This window comes from Vanacampus margaritifer, chromosome 2, assembly GCF_051991255.1.
Source record: "Vanacampus margaritifer isolate UIUO_Vmar chromosome 2, RoL_Vmar_1.0, whole genome shotgun sequence".
NCBI lineage: Eukaryota > Metazoa > Chordata > Actinopteri > Syngnathiformes > Syngnathidae > Vanacampus > Vanacampus margaritifer.
In genome coordinates this window covers 564,348-584,000 of record NC_135433.1, presented here as the reverse complement: position 1 = coordinate 584,000, position 19,653 = coordinate 564,348, and the positions used below count along the sequence as shown (strand labels likewise).

General features: G+C 41.1%; 1 protein-coding gene across 1 annotated transcript in view; it reads right to left on the bottom strand.

The window, feature by feature from the left end:
• myo10 (myosin X) overlaps positions 1 to 19,653 on the bottom strand; it is a 73,367-nt gene that overhangs the window by 29,271 nt on the left and 24,443 nt on the right. The window contains exons 3-19 of the mRNA XM_077557101.1: positions 18,174 to 18,332; positions 13,487 to 13,674; positions 11,305 to 11,439; positions 11,089 to 11,213; positions 10,544 to 10,557; positions 9,719 to 9,803; positions 9,446 to 9,549; positions 9,049 to 9,178; positions 8,831 to 8,949; positions 7,337 to 7,483; positions 7,083 to 7,183; positions 5,091 to 5,157; positions 4,887 to 4,979; positions 3,146 to 3,214; positions 2,987 to 3,069; positions 1,960 to 2,068; positions 1,671 to 1,751 (exon numbers count right to left, since the gene is read on the bottom strand). Coding sequence (XP_077413227.1) covers positions 1,671 to 1,751; positions 1,960 to 2,068; positions 2,987 to 3,069; positions 3,146 to 3,214; positions 4,887 to 4,979; positions 5,091 to 5,157; positions 7,083 to 7,183; positions 7,337 to 7,483; positions 8,831 to 8,949; positions 9,049 to 9,178; positions 9,446 to 9,549; positions 9,719 to 9,803; positions 10,544 to 10,557; positions 11,089 to 11,213; positions 11,305 to 11,439; positions 13,487 to 13,674; positions 18,174 to 18,332 — 1,809 coding nt within the window. The remainder of the gene's footprint in view (positions 1 to 1,670; positions 1,752 to 1,959; positions 2,069 to 2,986; positions 3,070 to 3,145; positions 3,215 to 4,886; positions 4,980 to 5,090; positions 5,158 to 7,082; positions 7,184 to 7,336; positions 7,484 to 8,830; positions 8,950 to 9,048; positions 9,179 to 9,445; positions 9,550 to 9,718; positions 9,804 to 10,543; positions 10,558 to 11,088; positions 11,214 to 11,304; positions 11,440 to 13,486; positions 13,675 to 18,173; positions 18,333 to 19,653) is intronic.

Here is a 19,653-nt window from a genome sequence, read left to right as displayed (position 1 = left end):
CGCTCCCTCTGTGTGGAGATGGGAGGGTCGTGGTTGCCGTGGTTGCCGTGGTGACCGCTCTCCCGCCGAGGCTCATTTGCGGCAGCCACTTGTAGGGCTTGACGTGTGCGTATTCAAAGTGGGCTGGGGGGGGGGGGGGGGGGCTATCGTGAAGCTCAACACAAAAGCATTCATCTGATTTGTGGCCGCTTGGTCACCTTCAAGCAGGACACAGCAACCATCTTGGCTGCTGATCAGTTTGATATGTTATTATTGTTATTATTATAGCTGGAAAAGAAAATTGCCGACCACAAAAATGGGTTGCAACACTAGTTCTATAAAATTATTCCGTTGTTTACATTTTTAAATGGTAAAATGAATACACGCAAGCATATTGCATTCACTTTAAAAAAAAAAAGTTATTTGTAATTTTTTACGTTTGATTTTCAAATTACAGTATTTTTTTAAAATGTTTTATAGAATTATCATTTTTTGATTTTTCTGGTTTTCTTTCAATTTGAAAAAAAAATCCTTCTCCTAAAAGAAAAGTTTTAATGACAAAAAAATTCCAACCAACAGAATTTCCCCCCCCAAAATCTAAAAAAAAAATGATATATATATATATATATATATATATACATACATATATTTAATGTTTTTTCCTCCCTTTAATATATATAATTTAATGGCAGGAAAAAAATATTCCAAAAACAGAAAAAATTTAAGATAAAAACTAAAAATTATTATTATAATTTCCCCTTTTGAAATGTATATTTTAATGACATTAAAAAAATCCAAAACCAGGAAAAAATTACACTATTTTCAAAAATTCATTAAAAAAAAAAATGCAAAAAAATATTGATCAAGTGAATGCAATACGCTTCCGTACTTAAACACGTTTAAAAAATCACAATGTATTGGCGAGCTCTTTTTCGAAGAAGCTACCCATGTGGTCCTGGAGGGCTACCTGCTACTGAAAACCGCTCGTCCTTCATTGGATGAGGCGGTGTGGAGAAACAAGAATAGTGCAAATATCAATAGCATCTGATTTGGAATCCGATGATGAAAATCCTGACGTAGGCTGTGTCCGAATGTGCACTCTACTCCCGACTTAGGGGTCACGCCTTTTTGTAGGGGTGTCTGAATGTCCAGGGAGCGAAAATGCAGTGCACTCAAAATGACCCACAATGCACTCTGAAAAGTAGTGAACATGGACGCTCACTCTTGAGCAACAGCGCAAGCGTGACAATAAAAGCGATGCATTAAATAGATACTATGGAAGGAAAGGAAATAAAATTCAGTTTTAAAACATTTTCATTCACAACAAATAGTCAAGACATTTATGCGCCGGTGCGTCGTAAGAGTTACCGTGGTGACGTGATATGTGACGAGAAGAAAGTAGTGAGCCAAACAGAACGAGGTATTTATATATATTTTGTTTTGTTTGTTTGTTTGGATTTATTTTCAGAATTGGATTTTTTATATTCCTTTTTATTTTCCCCTATAGTCATTTATTTATTTAGAATTTTGGCAGTTTTGCTCCTCCACGAGCCACAGCCTGCGCGTTTCCATCAATATTAGAAGCAAATGTGGATTTCATGGACGGAAGCCGCCTCCCAACGTTGCTTACGACGTCTTTTAAATCCCAAACATTGTGCCGGTGGTTGGAATTGAGCGTGCGTCCAACTCACCTTGTGCGTGTTTGGTTTGATGCATCGTATGAAGAACGGGTTGGAGGTGCTGAGCGTTGCCATCAGAGAGTGCAAAGAGTCCTGAAAGGCAACACAGCGGTCAAGTGGCATCGGCGGCACGTATTCGTTCGTGGGCTTCTATCGCGCTCGTACTCAAGCGCCTTCCAAAAACGCTTCTCCAAAACACTTTTTTGGACCCGACTTGCAACATTTGTGTCAACGACTTGCACGTCCCTGAAAGCGACTTTTCCCAGCGCATTAGGAGTGACAAAAGTGGAGGCCAGCAGACCTTAAAGTGCGAGCTGACGGTGGGCCTTCGGTGCTTGCAGCTGCTCTTCAGCGTGTCCTGATTGTTGCGACTCGCCACGTGCTCAAAAAGGTCGTAGACGAAATCCAACCTGTCAAAATAATACATTTGAGGGCAACTTTCAGGACATTCTCTCACAAAAGTCACTTCACTTCAGAATCAAATTGGATCTTTTAGGGAAACAAATCCGTTTTCAAGATGCTGCTTTGATTTTGGCAAAATAAAAAACAAATATTCTGAGGGGGAAAAAAAACACTCAAGAAAAGGGTTTCTATTTCATGGGGGGGAAAGTTGTGATGTTCAATCAGTCTTTTTTTTAAATATATTTTTTAAGATTTTTATAATTAGAAAATGCACATTAGAGAAGAATGGGAATTGTTTTTAAGAAAAAAGTCCGTTCGCTACATGGGGGGGAAAAGAAATAAGTTATAATTTTCAAGACAAAAAGGTACTTTAAATTTGTGGGAAAAAAACAACTCGCAAAAAAAGATTTAGATTTACAGAAAAAATGGAATACTTTTGAGAAAATAATATGTTCTGACAGGGTGTGGCAGATTTCGGACTCAGGCGCAGAGATCGGACTGATATTCACTAGACATAAAAGTCATAAAACAAAGGCTATAAAAGGCTCATCTACAAACAAAACAAAATGACTCCTAAACTAAAACGATGCTGTAGCTATGCAAAGTTACAAAGAAAAAGTTCACACAAAAGACAGGACAACAAGGCTGAGGACTGTGACTGGGCTTGAGTGACACTTTGGCGCGAGACAGGGTCTGAGATGCAGACCATTGAACACATGAGGGTAATGGGAAACAGGTGGACACAATCAGGAATCAGGGTTGACACTGACACCACATGAGGAAGGACAAGTGACCTGAAACGGAAGGAGGGTCCGAAGTTTCCAAATCAAACAGGAAAGCACAAGACGGTAAAAGCCCAGACGCGACAACCTCACCGCGGTGTGACCCGATTTTTCAGAAAAGACATTTTGAATGAATTTCAGAACCTGCTGTCGCGGAGCATGTTGAGGACGTCGTCTCTGAAGGTGTCCCTGTTCTTCTCCAGCGTCCCCCTCACGTCGTACACCACCTGCGCGGCGCCGCGTCGCACGGTTGGCTTGGATCGGACATGAATCGGCGATGATGCCTGCAGATGATGAGCTTACCTCTCCTGCGTAATGTCGAACTCCAAAGTAGTGAACGGCAACGCGAGGCTTCACGTAAAAAGGATTTTTCTGCAACACAAAACACACAAATGGCATTAAAAAACAAACAAACAGATCAATAAATGTGAAGTAGATGGTGTTGATGTCACACTTTTGACATCTCCGTACATTTCTTGGAATCAATACATCACATATGAACAAAATGTGTACGAGATGAATTGCAGAGTTAGAAGCAATCAAATAGAGAGTGGGACAGTGGGTAAGTTGTCTCACTACAGATATGGGGTAAGATGTCACAGTTATTATATATGTATATGTAATATATTATTTGAAAAATGATTGCTGTTCTCCTGTTTTGTTTAAGTTGAAAATGAACATTGAAGTCAAACAAAATCATTGATCTTGAAAAAAATTTGCATTGTCATTGAGCATGTTAATGTTAATATAAAAAAAATATTATGCAGCATGCGCTGGATTGAAGTCGTAAAGCTAACCGTGAGCACGTGGCTAATGTATAATAACAAAACGACATTCACCGAGCATAAAGCTAACCGCAATAGCCGGCTAACAGCTGATAACTAAACAACATTCACCGAGCATAAAGCTAATTTCAGAAAAACTCATCAATTTGCGACTTTATTAAGTGGCAGATTTGCAACAACAAAAACTCAAACTCACGAGAAATACACGTAGCGTAGCTATAGTCTAACGTAAGGATTGGTTAGTGGTTAATGAAGAAATAGAAAAGATGATTAAAAATGACACGTGTCAGGCGATTACAATTTGTAATCGTAATTAATCGCATGACTTTACTAGTTAACTCACGTTTAATCAAAAATGTTTTAGTGTTTGAGAAAACGGAGCATTTGCTGAGAGTTGCAGAAGGCACGTGATTGGTTAGCTGCAAACAAGCTTTCACTTGACTTGGACAAGACAGAAGCCATTCTTTTTGGCAGGGGAGAGAGAGAGGAAAGTCTGGGCTTCCCTCCTAAAGCTGCTGCCCCCGCGAAGCCCACCCGACCCCACCCCGGATCAGCGCTAGTAAAGGGATGGATGGATGGATATTTCATGGTCCAGGCTTCTTTTTTTTTTAATAAACTGCTCAGAACAAGCTCCTTCGGGTTATCCGAAAAGTCCCTCCTCGTACACATTTGCACCCTGAACATTAAAAAAAAAAAAAATCAACTGCTTAACGGTAGAGAAACGCTTTATTGATATGAAAATGCTGTTTACTTTTAAAATCATTTCAAACAAGGTTCCTAAGTAGCTGCAAAATGATTTTTCCCTTGTCTGGTAAACTCATCAGTCTTGTACAAGAGTTGCAGTCCAACTGATTTTGTCCCGTGCAAATTCAAAAGCCGAATGCGTAAAAACACTTTTTTGTACAATGCAACCAACTGCCTCCAAAGGGAACTCAAAACGAGTGGATCTTTAAGACATTTTAAAATAGCCCTCAAACTGTGGCTACAAAACCACACTTAAATACGCAAATCAAATTCATTGTATTTATTTATTTTTTTTTTTTCTGCCAAAAATCGGTATCTGCATCGGCCTAAAAAAAAAATGCATATCGGTTGGGCCCAAGTCCTTGGTGGTACCAGACTGAGTGACTGGAAATTTAGATTGTGTTCTGCCATCACCAAATAAAAATCAATCAATCATAAGTTTTCTATATGTGATGTGGTTTATGACATAAATGCAGGCAAGTACGTGAGCAATGTGTTTGGAGGCGTGTTTTTACCGAGTGCTGACTGTGCAGTTTCTCCAGCAGCGTGTCGTCCGTGGCTTTGGGGAAGTGACTCTCCTCGTTCATCAGAGCCAGAAGGCCCAGTTTCTGTGGAAAGGCAGGCCGGGTGTCGTCACGTCACGTCACGTCACGTCACGTCACGTCACGTCACGTCACGTCACGTCACGTCACGTCGGCTCCAAAATGAAAAGCGCTCACCTTCTCTATCAAGTCCAAGCACTCGCCGTTGTCCATCCAGTCGATGTTGGTCCACACCAGACCTTCCCTGCAGGAGGTCAAGGGTCAGAACTAGCTTAGCATTTTGCTAAACATCTGCTACACTAGGGTTAGAACACTTTTGGATTTTTCATTCATTATAGTTAGTTTGGATGATTTATTATAGTTGCTTTGTCTCATGTTCCTGCGCATTTTTTTTTTGGGGGGGGGGGGCTCACTTGCCCCTCCTAGTTGTGAGGTGCATTAAAATTGGAGGGGAGTTGCAGGGCGGTGTGTCCACCCCCCTAAGGAATGTGTTATGTGCCCTATGTGTCCACTTACTAGTGTTGTTCCGATACCGTTTTTATTTTTGGCCCCCAATACCGATACCTAGTTGTCTTTGTTTTTTCCAACGCGAAAAAGCTGCCCTGCCATTGGTTCAGAGAATTTAAAGGCTAATAGGATATCTTGGCTTGGCATGCAGTGAACACGTCACACATCAGTGAACAGAGGTGGCAAATCCAGGTCCAGAAACTAAACACCTTGCCACAGTTTGGCTCCTGGGTGCCTGTTTACCTGCTAAGGAGCTAGCTAGTCTGCCACAGTTTGGCTTTAGCCCCAGGTGCTAACTAGCTAGCTCCCTAGCTCGCTGCCTAGGTGCTTGTTTACCTGCTAGGGAGCTAGCTGGCTAGCACGAGGGGCTAAAGCCAAACGGTGGCAGGGTTTTTACTTTCTGGACCTGCATTTTCCATCTCTGTCAGTGAACGTCATGCACAAGCAAGACACAAGATGCTGCATCCAAAGTCCAATATTAGCGTTGTAAATAATGGTATCGGCATGTTCCTTGTTCGTACTTGCCGATGCCGATACCTCTGTTTTTATGCAGTATCGGGGCCTCTTTCGATACCGGTATCGGAACAAGTGTATTGCGCAAAAGTAGTGAAATTCCTTCCAAAAATCGAACCATGGATTTGGACAGTCGGTCTCTCCGCACGAGTTTCAGTCAGCCCAATATTGGAAGTGGCTGGTCAGTCAATGAGAGCAAATACAATACTGTATCTTAATTGAATGTCTTGTGCTGACCCCTTTAAAGGTGGTCCAGCCTCGTTTTTCTCGACGCGCATCCTTCCTGGTGGTTTCTTTCCTCATTCTAGATCTCGGGGCACCGTCGTGGCCAATTGAGGGCTTTCCTGTTCTGTCGCCCTCTGGTGGTCATTGTTATTCATGCGTCTTGCCCGTTTATCAATTTGGTTGCTTTGTGCTTCTGTCGATGGCAAATAAAACATTGCATCCATATTTCCTTCTGGTTTTTGTTCTTTAAAACAAGTTTGAACAAGTTTGTTAGTTTTTACTTGTTTTTTTATTGAGCTGAAAATGCTTCCTTTTTGTTTAGTTTTTATTAATATAGAGTATTTGTCAGGTAAAAAGAAGAAGAAGTCATTACGTATTGTGTAATAAAGTAAAGTATAATTCCCCAAACAAGCTACTTGGCCTTCCTTCATCGGTAACTACGGATGTGCAGCGATACCAACACAAATTTGAAAGAACAACAAAGGTTAGTTTAAGTTACTTTTATAAACCTAACATGTAGTTTGTTAGTATTTATTTATTTATTTCCAAAAGCAGTTTCGCTTTGTTTTCAAATTTCGTGAAGAAAAATGTTGTATCCGATTTGTTATTTTGTTAGTTTTCATTAACTCTATACTACACACACGTTTGTCTTACTATCTCTGTGGGGCTGTCTCATTGACATAATGCATTTCCTAGCCCCTACCTCTAACCCGAACCATCAAAAATGATTGCCTACCCCCATTCCTTACCCTAACCTCAAACATAACCCAATTCAAATCTAAAATCTAAAACCAAATCTTGACCCTCAAAAAGAGGTCTAAACTTGGACGGGTGGGCCCCACAACTCTGTGAAATCCCAAAATATTGGCTCCGCCATGTAATAAAAGGTAAACACACACACACACACACATGCAAACATCTTACTTGTTGTACTCCAATTGCTCCAGGGAGAAAATGTGCATGTTGAAATATTCCTGAAGCTTCTCATTTGCATAGTTGATGTTGAACTGCTCAAAGTGGTTCACCTGAAAAAGGTGTTAAGGTCACGCAGGCGCCAACAAGATTCATTGACAATTCGCAATCAATGTTCCGTTTTGTCTTGTACTTTGTCACGTACTGTACACGCCGCACGTGTGCGAATATCGCTGGCAAACGTCTGTCAACAAAATGCGGGCTACCTGAAAGTTTTCAAATCCAAAGATGTCGAGAATGCTGATGGACTTGAAGTCGTCTTTCCCTCGGATGCGATCGTTGAGTCTGCGGATGATCCAGTTGAAACATTGAGAATAAAGTGCCATGGCCATGGAGTCCCTCGAGTCCACCGCCTGCAAGACAAAACAAAACGAAAAGACTCGCATTCAATTTTTCCTCTCAATTTTCATTCACTTTGATTTCTATTTATTAATTTGGACATTGTTTTTATTCAAATTGTTTTTAAAATTGTACGGTGTCCTTGAGTGTCTAGAAAGGTGTGTCTAAATAGAATGCATTATTATGGGACAGCTGCGGAGCAAAACAGGCACAGACTATCCTAGAAAAAAATTATTAAACATTATTTCAATTATTTACAAGAATTTTCAGCCAAAACACGCCAAAAAAATCCATTTCGAATGAATGAAGAAGGGGAAAAACAGTCCACAAATCAAACACCTTCTTCCAAGCCACGCTGCGCGCGCACATGACGACCGAGCGATGTGATATTTATCTCATTTTGTTCCCATCTTCAAAATTTTTGGGGGGAAGAAACGCAAACGTGACCTCCTCTGCAGAGTTGATTTCAACAGGAAGTGGCCTTAATTCAACACGGAGTGACCCGATTTCTACAGCAAGTGGCCTGATTCCTACAGGAAGTGATCCAAAAGTGACCTGATTTCAACAGGAAGTAGCTTGTTTTCAACAGGAAGTGACCCGGAAATGACCCGATTTAAACAGGAAGTGACCCGATTTCAACAGGAAGTGGCCTACAATCAACAGGAAGTGACCAGTTTTCAACAGGAATTGACCAGAAAGTGGCCTATAATCAACAGGAAGTGACCTGATTTCAACAGGAAGTGACTTAGAAGTGACCAGTTTTCAACAGGAAGTGACCAGTTTTCAACAGGAATTGACCCGCAAGTGGTCTATAATCAACAGGAAGTGACCAGATTCCTACAGGAAGTGACCTAGAAGCGACCTGATTTCAACAGGAAGTGACCCGATTTCCACTACTACTACAAGTACTACATGCGGCTTTCCACCTTGCAAGAGTCAGCTGTCCCACTTTCTAGTTATTATTATCATTATCATTACTATTATTATTATTGGCAGTTAAGTTCATAGAAGTGTCAGTGTTGGCAAATTAATTGGAAAAAATGATTTTGAAGACATAATATTGTCCAGCCCGTCATTGAACACGAGATCCATTGGAGTCTCAAACCTTATTCAGGCAAATCAGAATCCACGTGTGCTATTTAAAAGTGCTGATTCTGTGCTTAAAGCTTGGGTTGATCTGGCCCACTGTCATATGGTGTTCCACAGGGTTCCATTTTGGGGCTTCTGCTCTTTTCGTTGGATTTGCTGCCCGTGGGTTCCCAAATGTTTTGTCACTGCTAACTGCTATGCGGATGACAGTCAGATCTACGTGCCACTGAGTCTTAAAGAGTTGCGGACGACGTTGTTCTCGTTGCACTGACCTGCTCGATCGTGAGGGGGGTGGAGATCTCCTCCCCCCGGAGGATCATGGACCTGTGCGTGAGAACCTCGGCCAGCTGATCCGAATTCAGGCCCAGAAGCTCCGCAGTGCGACTCAGAGCTGTCAAATAAACACGGATGGGCAATAATGGCATCGATACATTTCAAGCAGGAGCGGGAGGAGGAAGAGGAAGAGGAAGAGGAGCGTCGGAAAGCCCACCAGACTTGGACGTGATTTGCGCCCCTCCGGCCGTCATGAAGTCGATGTTGCCGGCGTGCAGGATCCCCGCCAGGAGTCGCAGGATCTCGCCGATGTTCTCCTCCGTGAACTGCATGGTCCGCATGGCGTTCTGGGAAAAAAATACAAAAGTAGGCGTATACAAGATGAAATATGACCTGAGAGAGGTAGACGGCATTAGTGTTTCATGTTGGATATCAGTTTTTCTTCTTGCGTATTGAATGCTTTTTAATGCCATTCCCGGCCTTATTTTGAGCAAAATCCATTTCATGTCCATCGAGGAATGTCTTTGAATGCTAATAAATGACACGTGAAAACCCTGCAGCTGGAAAGCTAAACTCATCAATCCGAGCATTTCGCAAATGTGGCACGCGCTCACCAGAACCTCTTGAAAAGTGCCGTTGTCGTTGATTGTGTTGTCGGGGGGCCCGCTGGATCGGGTCAAGTAGTGATACGTGCAAGACGGGCTCAGGCCCAAACGCTCTGCAAAAAAATGAACAACACCACGGAAGGGGACTTGACTTGATGCAGTAGCAAGTTGGAATTCAAGTGATTCATTGGGCTACCACTAGAGGGAGCACAAAAGAGAATCACTGATTTGGGCAATGATGCTATTAGGCTAGCAGCATTGTTAGCATGCGCGTGGACTGACCCCTGTGCTGGTCGTCTGTGCCTGCTAGCAGAGCGTAGAAGATGTGATAGTTCCTCTCGCCCGTGTTCTGTCGGACTACTCGGTTCTGCAGAAAACAACACGAGAAAACGTCACACACAAACATGGCGCTCCTTTCCGAGCATAGTCGCGTAGCCGTCACTGTTACCTTGGCATTTACGTTCATTAGTCGGGTTTCCATCCAATTGTTTGGATTTGTGAATTTACTGGAAATGCGCAAAAGGGACGTGCGACTTACACCCGTTTCCATCTGTTGTTCTCTTGCGACTCCGCCACTGTAGATGGCGCTATATACCATAGAGATGCACCAGTAACTTAAAAGAAGAAGAACCAAAAGCGACTGCACCGTGCGATGACGTAACTTTTGTAATTCTTGATAAACCGTAGCGTTTCTTTGTTGTGTTCCATCTAAAATTGCATTAATATTCACTTCTTTAATTCATTCCAAAAAGAATTCTGTTCCACCCCCACCCCCAAAAAATACCTTAATTTATCGTCCAACATTAATCAGGTTTCAAAATTCCTTTATTTTATTTGATCCGCTTCAAAATCCACCCCCTCTAAGCGTCAAAACCTTTTTGCGAATTCTGGGCCCTTTTTTGAAATTTCTAGCGTTTCCATTCAGTTTTATCTTCGTATTTCTTGAAAATTCAAATGAAAATGTGTGGATGGAAACCCAACGACTGACAAAAGTCATCGTAGCCGCATTTGAGTGTATAAAGCAAATGAATTGACATCTCTACGCTGTGACTAGCTTGACTTTTCACATGATAGAAGGCGGCTGGAATATGAAATAAGAATCGTTACCTTCTCCAAGAGGTCTGGCGTCAAAAGAAGTTTCAGTCAAGGTTGATGAAAATTCACGGTGGATTGTGTTGTTGTTTTTTTACAATCTAGATCCAAACACAAACATTACTGAAAAACATTAGCTGCTAGTTAGCTAAGCAAGTTATCCAATAATCAGCAGATTGTAAAATATAAACACAACGGACACAACTTCATGAACGCTCCTTGAACAAACAAACTTATTATTTTATATTATATTTTGCTGTCAATTGTTATGAATGATAAATAACTAAATACATGGAAATTTTGCCTTATCTTTTTGGTCCTCTGTGGCTAATTTTTGTAAATGCTTCAAACTGACACAAATAACATGTTGTTTTACTCTTTAATATACATAAAACAAAAGTCACTCAACAACAGTAGCTGTTAGCCATTAGCAAGTTAGCCAGCTAACCCTCTTAGCATACGAGCAAATGTCATTTTGTTGATCAGGTCAAGTCAACATCCACAGTAAATTGGCTAAACATTCCATTAGCATTAGCTTCTTTAGCGTAAAATCAGGATACAGTCGACGATGCGTCCTCCCTGGATGTTTCCCTTTTGGTTGAAATGCAGCTGGACGAACTTCCCAAAGCGGCTGGAGTTGTTGTTGTACACCGTCTTGGCGTTCCCGAACGCCTCCATGATGGGACTGGCAGCAACACAAAAGTTCAACTTTTGTACCCGCTTGGCATTTCTCAGTCCAATGAATAATAATGGAAAGCATTTTGAAAAATGCGCACCCGCTCTCCAGCAGCGCCTCCTCCACGCGCGAAGTCCTCTCCTCTCGCGACATTTCCAGCGAATGTTGGCTCATGGACGACAGGAAGTTCAAAATCAGTTTGGTGCTTTCCGTCTTCCCGGCGCCGCTCTCGCCGCTAAAGAAGAAGATCAAAACATGGAGGAAGGCCCGCATTATTAACTCGCACAAATTGATGCACACGTGCTGGCTGGCAGTACTTCCATAAAAATGCTACTACCGCTGTGGCCATTTCATTTCCCTCTTAGGATCTATCTATCTATCTATCTATCTATCTATCTATCTATCTATCTATCTATCTATCTATCTATCTATCTATCTATCCATCCCTCTCTCTATTTCTCTATAAATACTTCTTTCTCTCTATCTATCCATCCTTCTGTCTATCTGTCCTTCTTTCGTCCATCCATCCGATTAACTGTTAAAAATCAAATGTAGCAGTACACTTTCATCCACTAGATGGAGCCAAACACAAAGTCCTAAAGCGGTGCTGGCCATCGAGCACAAATCCAATCAATGCAATTTAAAAACTCTATTCAAGTCAAAGTCAACCAAACTACACTCAATTAAAGTCCAGTAAATTAAACCAAAATCAAGTAAATTAAACGCAAGTTTGAAAAAAAATTATCATCTTATAAACTAAATTAAACTAAACTCAAACAAAATAATTCAAACTACAGTTTAGTACCTGAATAAAAAGTAAGTCAATCAAAATAATACACCACTCAAGTAAACACATCTGACCTAAACAGGTACTCAACATAAAAACTCAAATAGAAAAGATGAAACAAAATTCTGGAAAACTGAATTATATGAAACTAAAGTAGAAAAAAAGCCACTAAACTACATGAAAGTGAAATGAACACCACTAAACAAAATTCTAACAAACTAAATATCCATTCAATTAAACCGAAACTAAATTCCAGTAAGAAAACATTAGCTACAATCAATGTATGTGAATTTGGGATGAATAATAACCCCGCCCCCGCCAACCCTTCCCCAACATGAGGACTAATCAGGAGAAAAACATTTTCAAACAGTAGTCACAATAAATCACGATTTCCTTTGACAGCTGCTGTCGTGCAAAACTGAGCCAGATGCTGTTTTTGTCTTAAGAAAACAAAAGTCACATGGCAAAGCAATCACCAATTTGCAGCGCGCGCACGCACGCACGCGCGGGCACACACACACATACACGCACACAAAACGTTGCCAGAAGTTGTGAGCGCAAAAGGTCAGCGTACGTGAAGAAAGAGCCAGTTCATTAAAGTGCAGCGTGGTCGCCTTGGCAACGGAACGCACTCACGACTCGGAAAAGCGACGGCTGACATTTCAACAACAAAAGCTAAAAAGACGTCAGGAGGACGTCAGGGCGCTGCGGGAGTTTCAAACACGTTCTTAAACACACAAACTGCAATTCTGTAAGTATTTCATATATATATATATATATATATATATATATATATATATATATATATAAGCTCACCAATGTTCCAGAACTTCAACGTAGTTCCTTGACAACCAAGAGGTCTCAAGGTCGCAGTGCACCAAGGCACTATTGTTGTCCAAATAAGAGTCATCAACTCATTTCAACACAGTTCACAAGATGGTGCCATACAACTAGTTGCTGTCAAAATAAAACTCCCGAACATATTTGGGCATAGCTCCTCACCACCGAAATGGCGCCAAAGAACTGCTTTTTGATGACACTCCTCAACCCACGTTGGCGTAGCTCTTAAAGGATTTTTAAGGATTAAAATTATTATTATCATTTTTTTTTTAAGTATTTTTTAAGGATGTTTTTTTATAAAAAAAATTTTAGTGGGTAAATTTAAAAAAACATATTTTTATGTTATATATTTTTTAAAGGATTTTAAGGGTTACATTTTGTAAATTTTTTAAACATTTGTTTATTAATTTGTATTTTTTAGTTTTTTTCTGTATTTATTTTAATTTTTTTAATTTAATTTATTTATTTTAATTTTATATTTAATTATCATTATATTTTTTTATTTAAATCTTATTATTTGTATCATTTTTTTCTTTAAGTATTTGAAGGATTCTTTAACAATTTTGTTGTTGTTGTGGATTTTCTTTAGTCAAGCGTACAAAGAATCCCCTAAAAAATGTCCGCCAACCCCGAAAGGTCGCCGGCAAAGTCTGACCTGATGAGCACGCACTGGTTGCGCGGCCTCCTCCACAGCGCGCGGTAACACTCGTTGGCCACGGCGAAGATGTGCGGCGGCATCTGGCCCAGGTGGTGGCGACTGTACAGTTCCACGGCGCCGCGCTCGTACAAGCCGGCCAGCGGCTGGTACGGGTTCACCGCCGCCAGGATGGACCCGATGTACGTCTGACGGATGCAAGGGACCAGAAAAAGGACATGTTGAGACAATCAACATTAGAAATAAAAGTTGTCATCTTGATATGAAGCAAGACAAATTGCAGTATGACGTTTTCTGTCCTATTTTCTAAGACGCAAATGGCAATCACAGAGAGCTTTTGTTTTAATATGCAAATCAGCTTTCACGTGAAATCTAGCAACAATATTAACAATAAGCAAATGCAAAAAAACAGCTGACCTCTAAGCACAAACTTTTAGTGACCGTTCAAGTAGATTTCAGTTTCTGGTTTAGTCGCTAACATCTGTTGGAAAATCAGCCCAAATTGTTTTTCAAAGTTAGCGTTACGAAAGCGTGGAAGTGCCAAAGTCAAGTCAACATTTTGGTGACTACATTCAATATATTTACAAATGTTACAACGTACTCGCAAATATGTTCGAAGGTACAAACATAGCATCTTTTCCCATAATGCCGTTGGGTACTACTTGGAAAAATAAAATGTTTTTTGTTTTTTTGCATTTGGCCCACAATTTGAAAAAACGGTGTTTATTTGTAACTTTTATGATTTATAATTATGTCTGCAGTGCAAGATTTAGGATTGGCACCCCCCCCCCCCCATAATACAACGGGGTATTGACTGGCACGTGTACGGTATGATGAGAAAAGATGCTATGTTTGTAGCATTTAGCCTGCAAGTACGTTCGAACCCCTGATCCGACCAGAAGACTGGATCGCCGATAGGCCGAGACTTTTGAAGCCGCCATCTTGCTCCTCCCAGGAAAGGTTTTTTGGCATTCCATCTTATACATTTACACTATCCACATTGAAGAACATTTGAGACAGTTATTAGTAGAAATAACATGATTGATCATGTTTTACATTTGTTCAACAGAAACAAGAGCACTTCAACCATTTTACTACTTGCCTCAAATACATGTATAAATTACATCCTTAATGATTTTGACGGGAGGAAACTTCTTTCATGTTATTTTTTTGTAAATATATATATATATATATATATATACACACACATATTAATTTAAATAATTAGTTAACTATCTAATTAATAATTTTTTAAAATAATAATAATATAATAATTATATTATGTTTATATTTTTACATTAAATACATATAAATATATATAAAAAAATTCTATTTTAATATAATATTATTATTATTATTATTATTATTATTATTTTACTTATTTAAAAAAATATTAAATTTTTTAAATTTTAAATTTTTAAAGAATTTTTTAATTTTAAAGAATAATAACTGTAATTCAACAAAAGATGCCTCCAAATCTAATGTTGGTGCGTAAGGAACTGTGCGCTAAAAGAAAAAGGGGTTCTTCAAAGCAGCACGTACAGTCCACTTAATTATTATTATTATTTTTTTACTTGTTAAAAGTGACCCTCCCCGTCAAACAGCTACAAAGTTGAGACTCGTTCCCGACATATGATGACACGGTTTGCCATTTTCAATGACAGTATTAAGTGAAAGAGGAACGTTCCAGAATGTTTAACTTGCTGCTGTGAAGAATACAAAAAGGAAAAAAAATGTCCCGGGGCGCAAAAAAGAAAAGAAAAAGAAAACAACATCTCCATTTCAGTTGAAGAATTGCAACCATTTGGACTCAATTATCGTAGCCGCCAGCCCCCCGCCAGCCCCCCGCCAGCACCCCGCCAGCCCCCCGCCAGCACCCCCGCCAGCCCCCCGCCAGCACCCCGCCAGCACCCCGCCAGCACCCCGCCAGCACCCCGCCAGCCCCCCGCCAGCCCCCCGCCAGCACCCCCGCCAGCCCCCCGCCAGCACCCCCGCCAGCCCCCCGCCAGCACCCCGCCAGCACCCCGCCAGCACCCCGCCACCCTGGAACACTTTCCACGGCGATGCCCTGGCTGCGAGCTAATTGGCTGCGACGGTCATCACGAGGCCCCCTATTGGTTAATGTGATTAAAGGTGGCCCCTCGCCTTCTCGAAATTACGATGTCAAGTGGTGGCGTTCCGCAGACGTGACTCAACAAACGCACCGTAGTTCATTTGGACACATTAAAAAACAAACGAAAAAAACCCGGCTTAGCGCAGCAGTTCAATGTTCCTTTCAAAAGTATATCAATAGTATATACACAACATATGATAGGCCTTTTAAAATGCTATAAGCGATGTTGTTAGCCACATGCTAATAAGAATGGACAAATCTTCAGAGCTCAATTTGCGTTCCACTGACGCCGCGCAGTCGCTCGCTCGGCTCAGCGGGGCCGAAATGTGCCCAAAAACGAGAGCAGATGAGGAGCAGATGTGAAAGAATTTGGAGGACGAACAGAGCGACGCTCGTCTGAGTGACGGCAGGAAATGTAGGCGGGACGCCGCCAAGCAGCGCCGCTCGCCCAGCTAGCGTGTTGCGCGCCCAGCTAGCGTGTTGCGCGCACTCTTTATTGGCTGTCGTTGTTGTTCCGACATTCATGAGATTCCCCCCCACCCTTAAAAGCTGACGTGACACAGTGACAGTTTGGTGGTGAAATATCTCCTGACAAACTTTGCAGAGAAAACAAACATTTGTCTTTTCCTTTTATTGCTGTTGGACATTTCAAGTTTTTTTTTTAAAGTTATTAATTGTTTTAATGTGAACTCTCTGCACAGGCCAAAATTTGCTAACAGCGCTAAAGCCAACAGAGCAAATAAAGAAACGCTAAGAGCGCAAACCTGTAAAAGCTAACCGAGCAAACGTTAACAGCCCTAATGCTAACAAACAGAACATATTAGCACAAAGGCTAACAGAGCTCAAACTAGCAAGGCAACCGTTCTAAAGAATGCTGAAGATGATGTCTCGCTGAGCGGCGAAGGTTCACGAGGGTGTGCGCACTTGCGCACGTAGCAAATGTTGCTTTTTCGTCAGGGTTCGTTCAAGGTCGCAAACCGTCACAAAGACGCTCGCCAACAATTGTTCGTTCAAGGTCGCAAACCGCTTTTCTTGTCGCCATCAAATTCTCAACATGTTCTACATTTCTCGGTGACAAGAAAAAAAAACATTAAAAGTATTGCAAACATTCTTTCTTCTCTGCGACCTTCAACCAACATTGCTAATGGAGGACACAGAACATTGTTGTTGCAGTTTGAATGAATAAAGAACGCAACAACAACAACAAATGTTCTTCTGGTTATTTTCTTGTCCTTGAAGCTGTCAAACTAAACACGCGACGTTAAGAATGACAGCCGCTGTATATTGAAATACAAAACATGCTTCGTTTTTAAAACATTGCTAGCCTAGCGCTAATGCTAAAAGCGAAGGGAAGATCCCATTCACATGCTAACAGGAAGTTAGCATCGACTTTGAGAGTTTTTTTTCTCTCCAAATAACGAATCTTCACGCATAAATGCTGTGGGAACACAAACCCACAAGTAAGAGAACACTTTGACAAGGCTCAAATTCTTCCCAATGTGTGAATTTATTTTTTCTTTTTTTTTAAATAGAATTCAATGGCAACGTCCTTCTGTACTCACTTTAAGTGTGTACGACACGGATGCACGGCACCACACTGCCCCCAAGAGGCCCAATTTTCTGAATGCAATAAATATTAATTTTTTTATTAATCGGTAATTGGTATATTTTTTTTCTTCTAAAAATTGGTATCGGCATCTGCCTCCCAAAAACTCGAGACGCGAGACCAGACGGATTGAGCGCCACCGTTTTTGAAGTCCTAAATAAAAAGAAAAGCGTCCCGGACGAGCGACGCGCACGGCCGCCACTTTTTCCACAACTTGCTTTGCAAACGTGTCAACGTGTCAAAAGACCAGGAATGTTCTGGAACGACGCCAAAGGGATCCCGACGGGGTCCGACTGGACCCCAAACAGATTAGCAAGGAGGGGGGAGGGCACGTGGCATTTGTGTGTGCGCGGGATTGTAGCCAGCTGTGCTGTGGACTGGGACGCCTCATGCGTGGATTCCAGTCATTCCGGTCCACACGTGCACGCGCCTTGTGGACGTCTTTGTGCACGTGTAGCATGACATTTGTCAGATCATTTATGCATTGTATATATCTTTCTAAATAATCGGTAATCTGTATTTTTTTCTGCCCAAAATGGTTCTTGGCCTTAAAAAAATGCATATGGGTCGGACCCTTGTTGTGAGGGGAAAGATGCCGGATCGGGTAAAGATGCTGGATCTGGTAAAGATGCCGGATCGGGTAAAGATGCTGGATCTGGTAAAGATGCCGGATCGGGTAAAGATGGCGGATCGGGTAAAGATGCCGGATCTGGTAAAGATGCCGGATCGGGTAAAGATGGCGGATCTGGTAAAGATGGCGGATCGGGTAAAGATGCCGGATCGGGTAAAGATGCCGGATCGGGTAAAGATGGCGGATCGGGTAAAGATGCCGGATCGGGTAAAGATGGCGGATCGGGTAAAGATGGCGGATCGGGTAAAGATGCCGGATCGGGTAAAGATGGCGGATCGGGTAAAGATGGCGGATCGGGTAAAGATGGCGGATCGGGTCCCTGGAGACGGAAACTCACGTAGATGTGTCTTTGGCGGTATCGCAGGAAGAGGTTGTGCATGATGGCGCCGTCGTGCAGATCCTCCAGCGCCGCCATGTCCTCCACGCCCGCCGCGCTGTGGCCGCGCATGGGCCCGACCTTGTCGTGCGTCAGCGCGTTCTGCTTGTACGTGTACACCTGAAACACAAGCAAAGTCAGCCAACGGGCTCACCTGAGCTCACAAGCGCTCCACAGAAAATCAACTTTCTCAAGGTTCTTTTGCTTGGATTTTTCTTCATGTCAGACTTTGGGTTATTCTGGTTCTGATGTTTGGTTTGGCCTTCGCATGGTGAAAAATGATTATATTTGCGGTCAATACAAAAACGGACGGCGATCCGCAATCGTTAGCTGACCTCATCCTGATGATTCGTTTCATTCAAAGGGCCCAAAAATACAATCTCGATTTTTTTTTCAGTCATTCAGGACGATTACGATTTGAATCCATTTTAGTCTAAGAAACCCAACAAACGTTTATTTAAAAGGTGTCATTTATCCCTCCAAAAATCCTGTGCAAAATGTTTAGACAACAATAATGCATACTAATTCTAAATCAGTTTTAACATTCATAGTTTGTGCTTAATTGCCACAATTAAGTTAAATTAATTAATATATTTAGATATGTATATCTATACCTTTATATATATTTATAATATAATATAATATATATATATATATAAATGAAAAAGTCATTATTAAATTAAGTAAATGAAATTCAATAACATCCGGATGCAACATAACATAAGAACAACAACTTTTAATAATCCAGAAGACAAAATTCGATTTCACGATTGAGCAAATTTTCAACGATTCAATTTTCCAAATTACGATTAATTGAATTAATTTGATTTATTGCCCAGCACTAATTCAAAGAAATGCATCAACTTGGTACAACATTTACTCAATCAATCGACAAATAACAACTTGTCAAATGAATCGACAACTATTTGTATTATCGTAGAATCGTTTAGTGACTTTGTATCATTTGAAATGACCCAAATTGTTGGAAATTCTGCTAAATAGTTAATGATTTCCGTCGCCGTCCATGAAAGGAGACTGAAAGTCTTTCTCAAACAAGGAGTCGAGAGTCACTTGAAACGGGTGAAATTCACACCAGGAGGAGGTCAAAGGTCGTCAGTCACTGAGGTCAAATGCGGCATGTGTGGAATGCCGCATTCAGCTTTTTAACAAGCAGAAGCGTTTTGGTGATTGATTCCATTTGATTTGTCAGGACAACGCGGGTAGCATTTATTTGCACATGACAAGAACAATAAAACGTCTGTGGAAGTTGATTGAAAAAAAAAAAACACACACACAAAAAACGCTTACAATCTCAAAGCTTGTTGGGCGAAAAGGAGAAATCGGCAAATGCTAAAAAGCTAAACTTTTGGTTTTTAGTATGAGCTCATTTTTTGACAATATTGTGACTTATTTTTTTTTTAACATTATAGTACGTATGAAT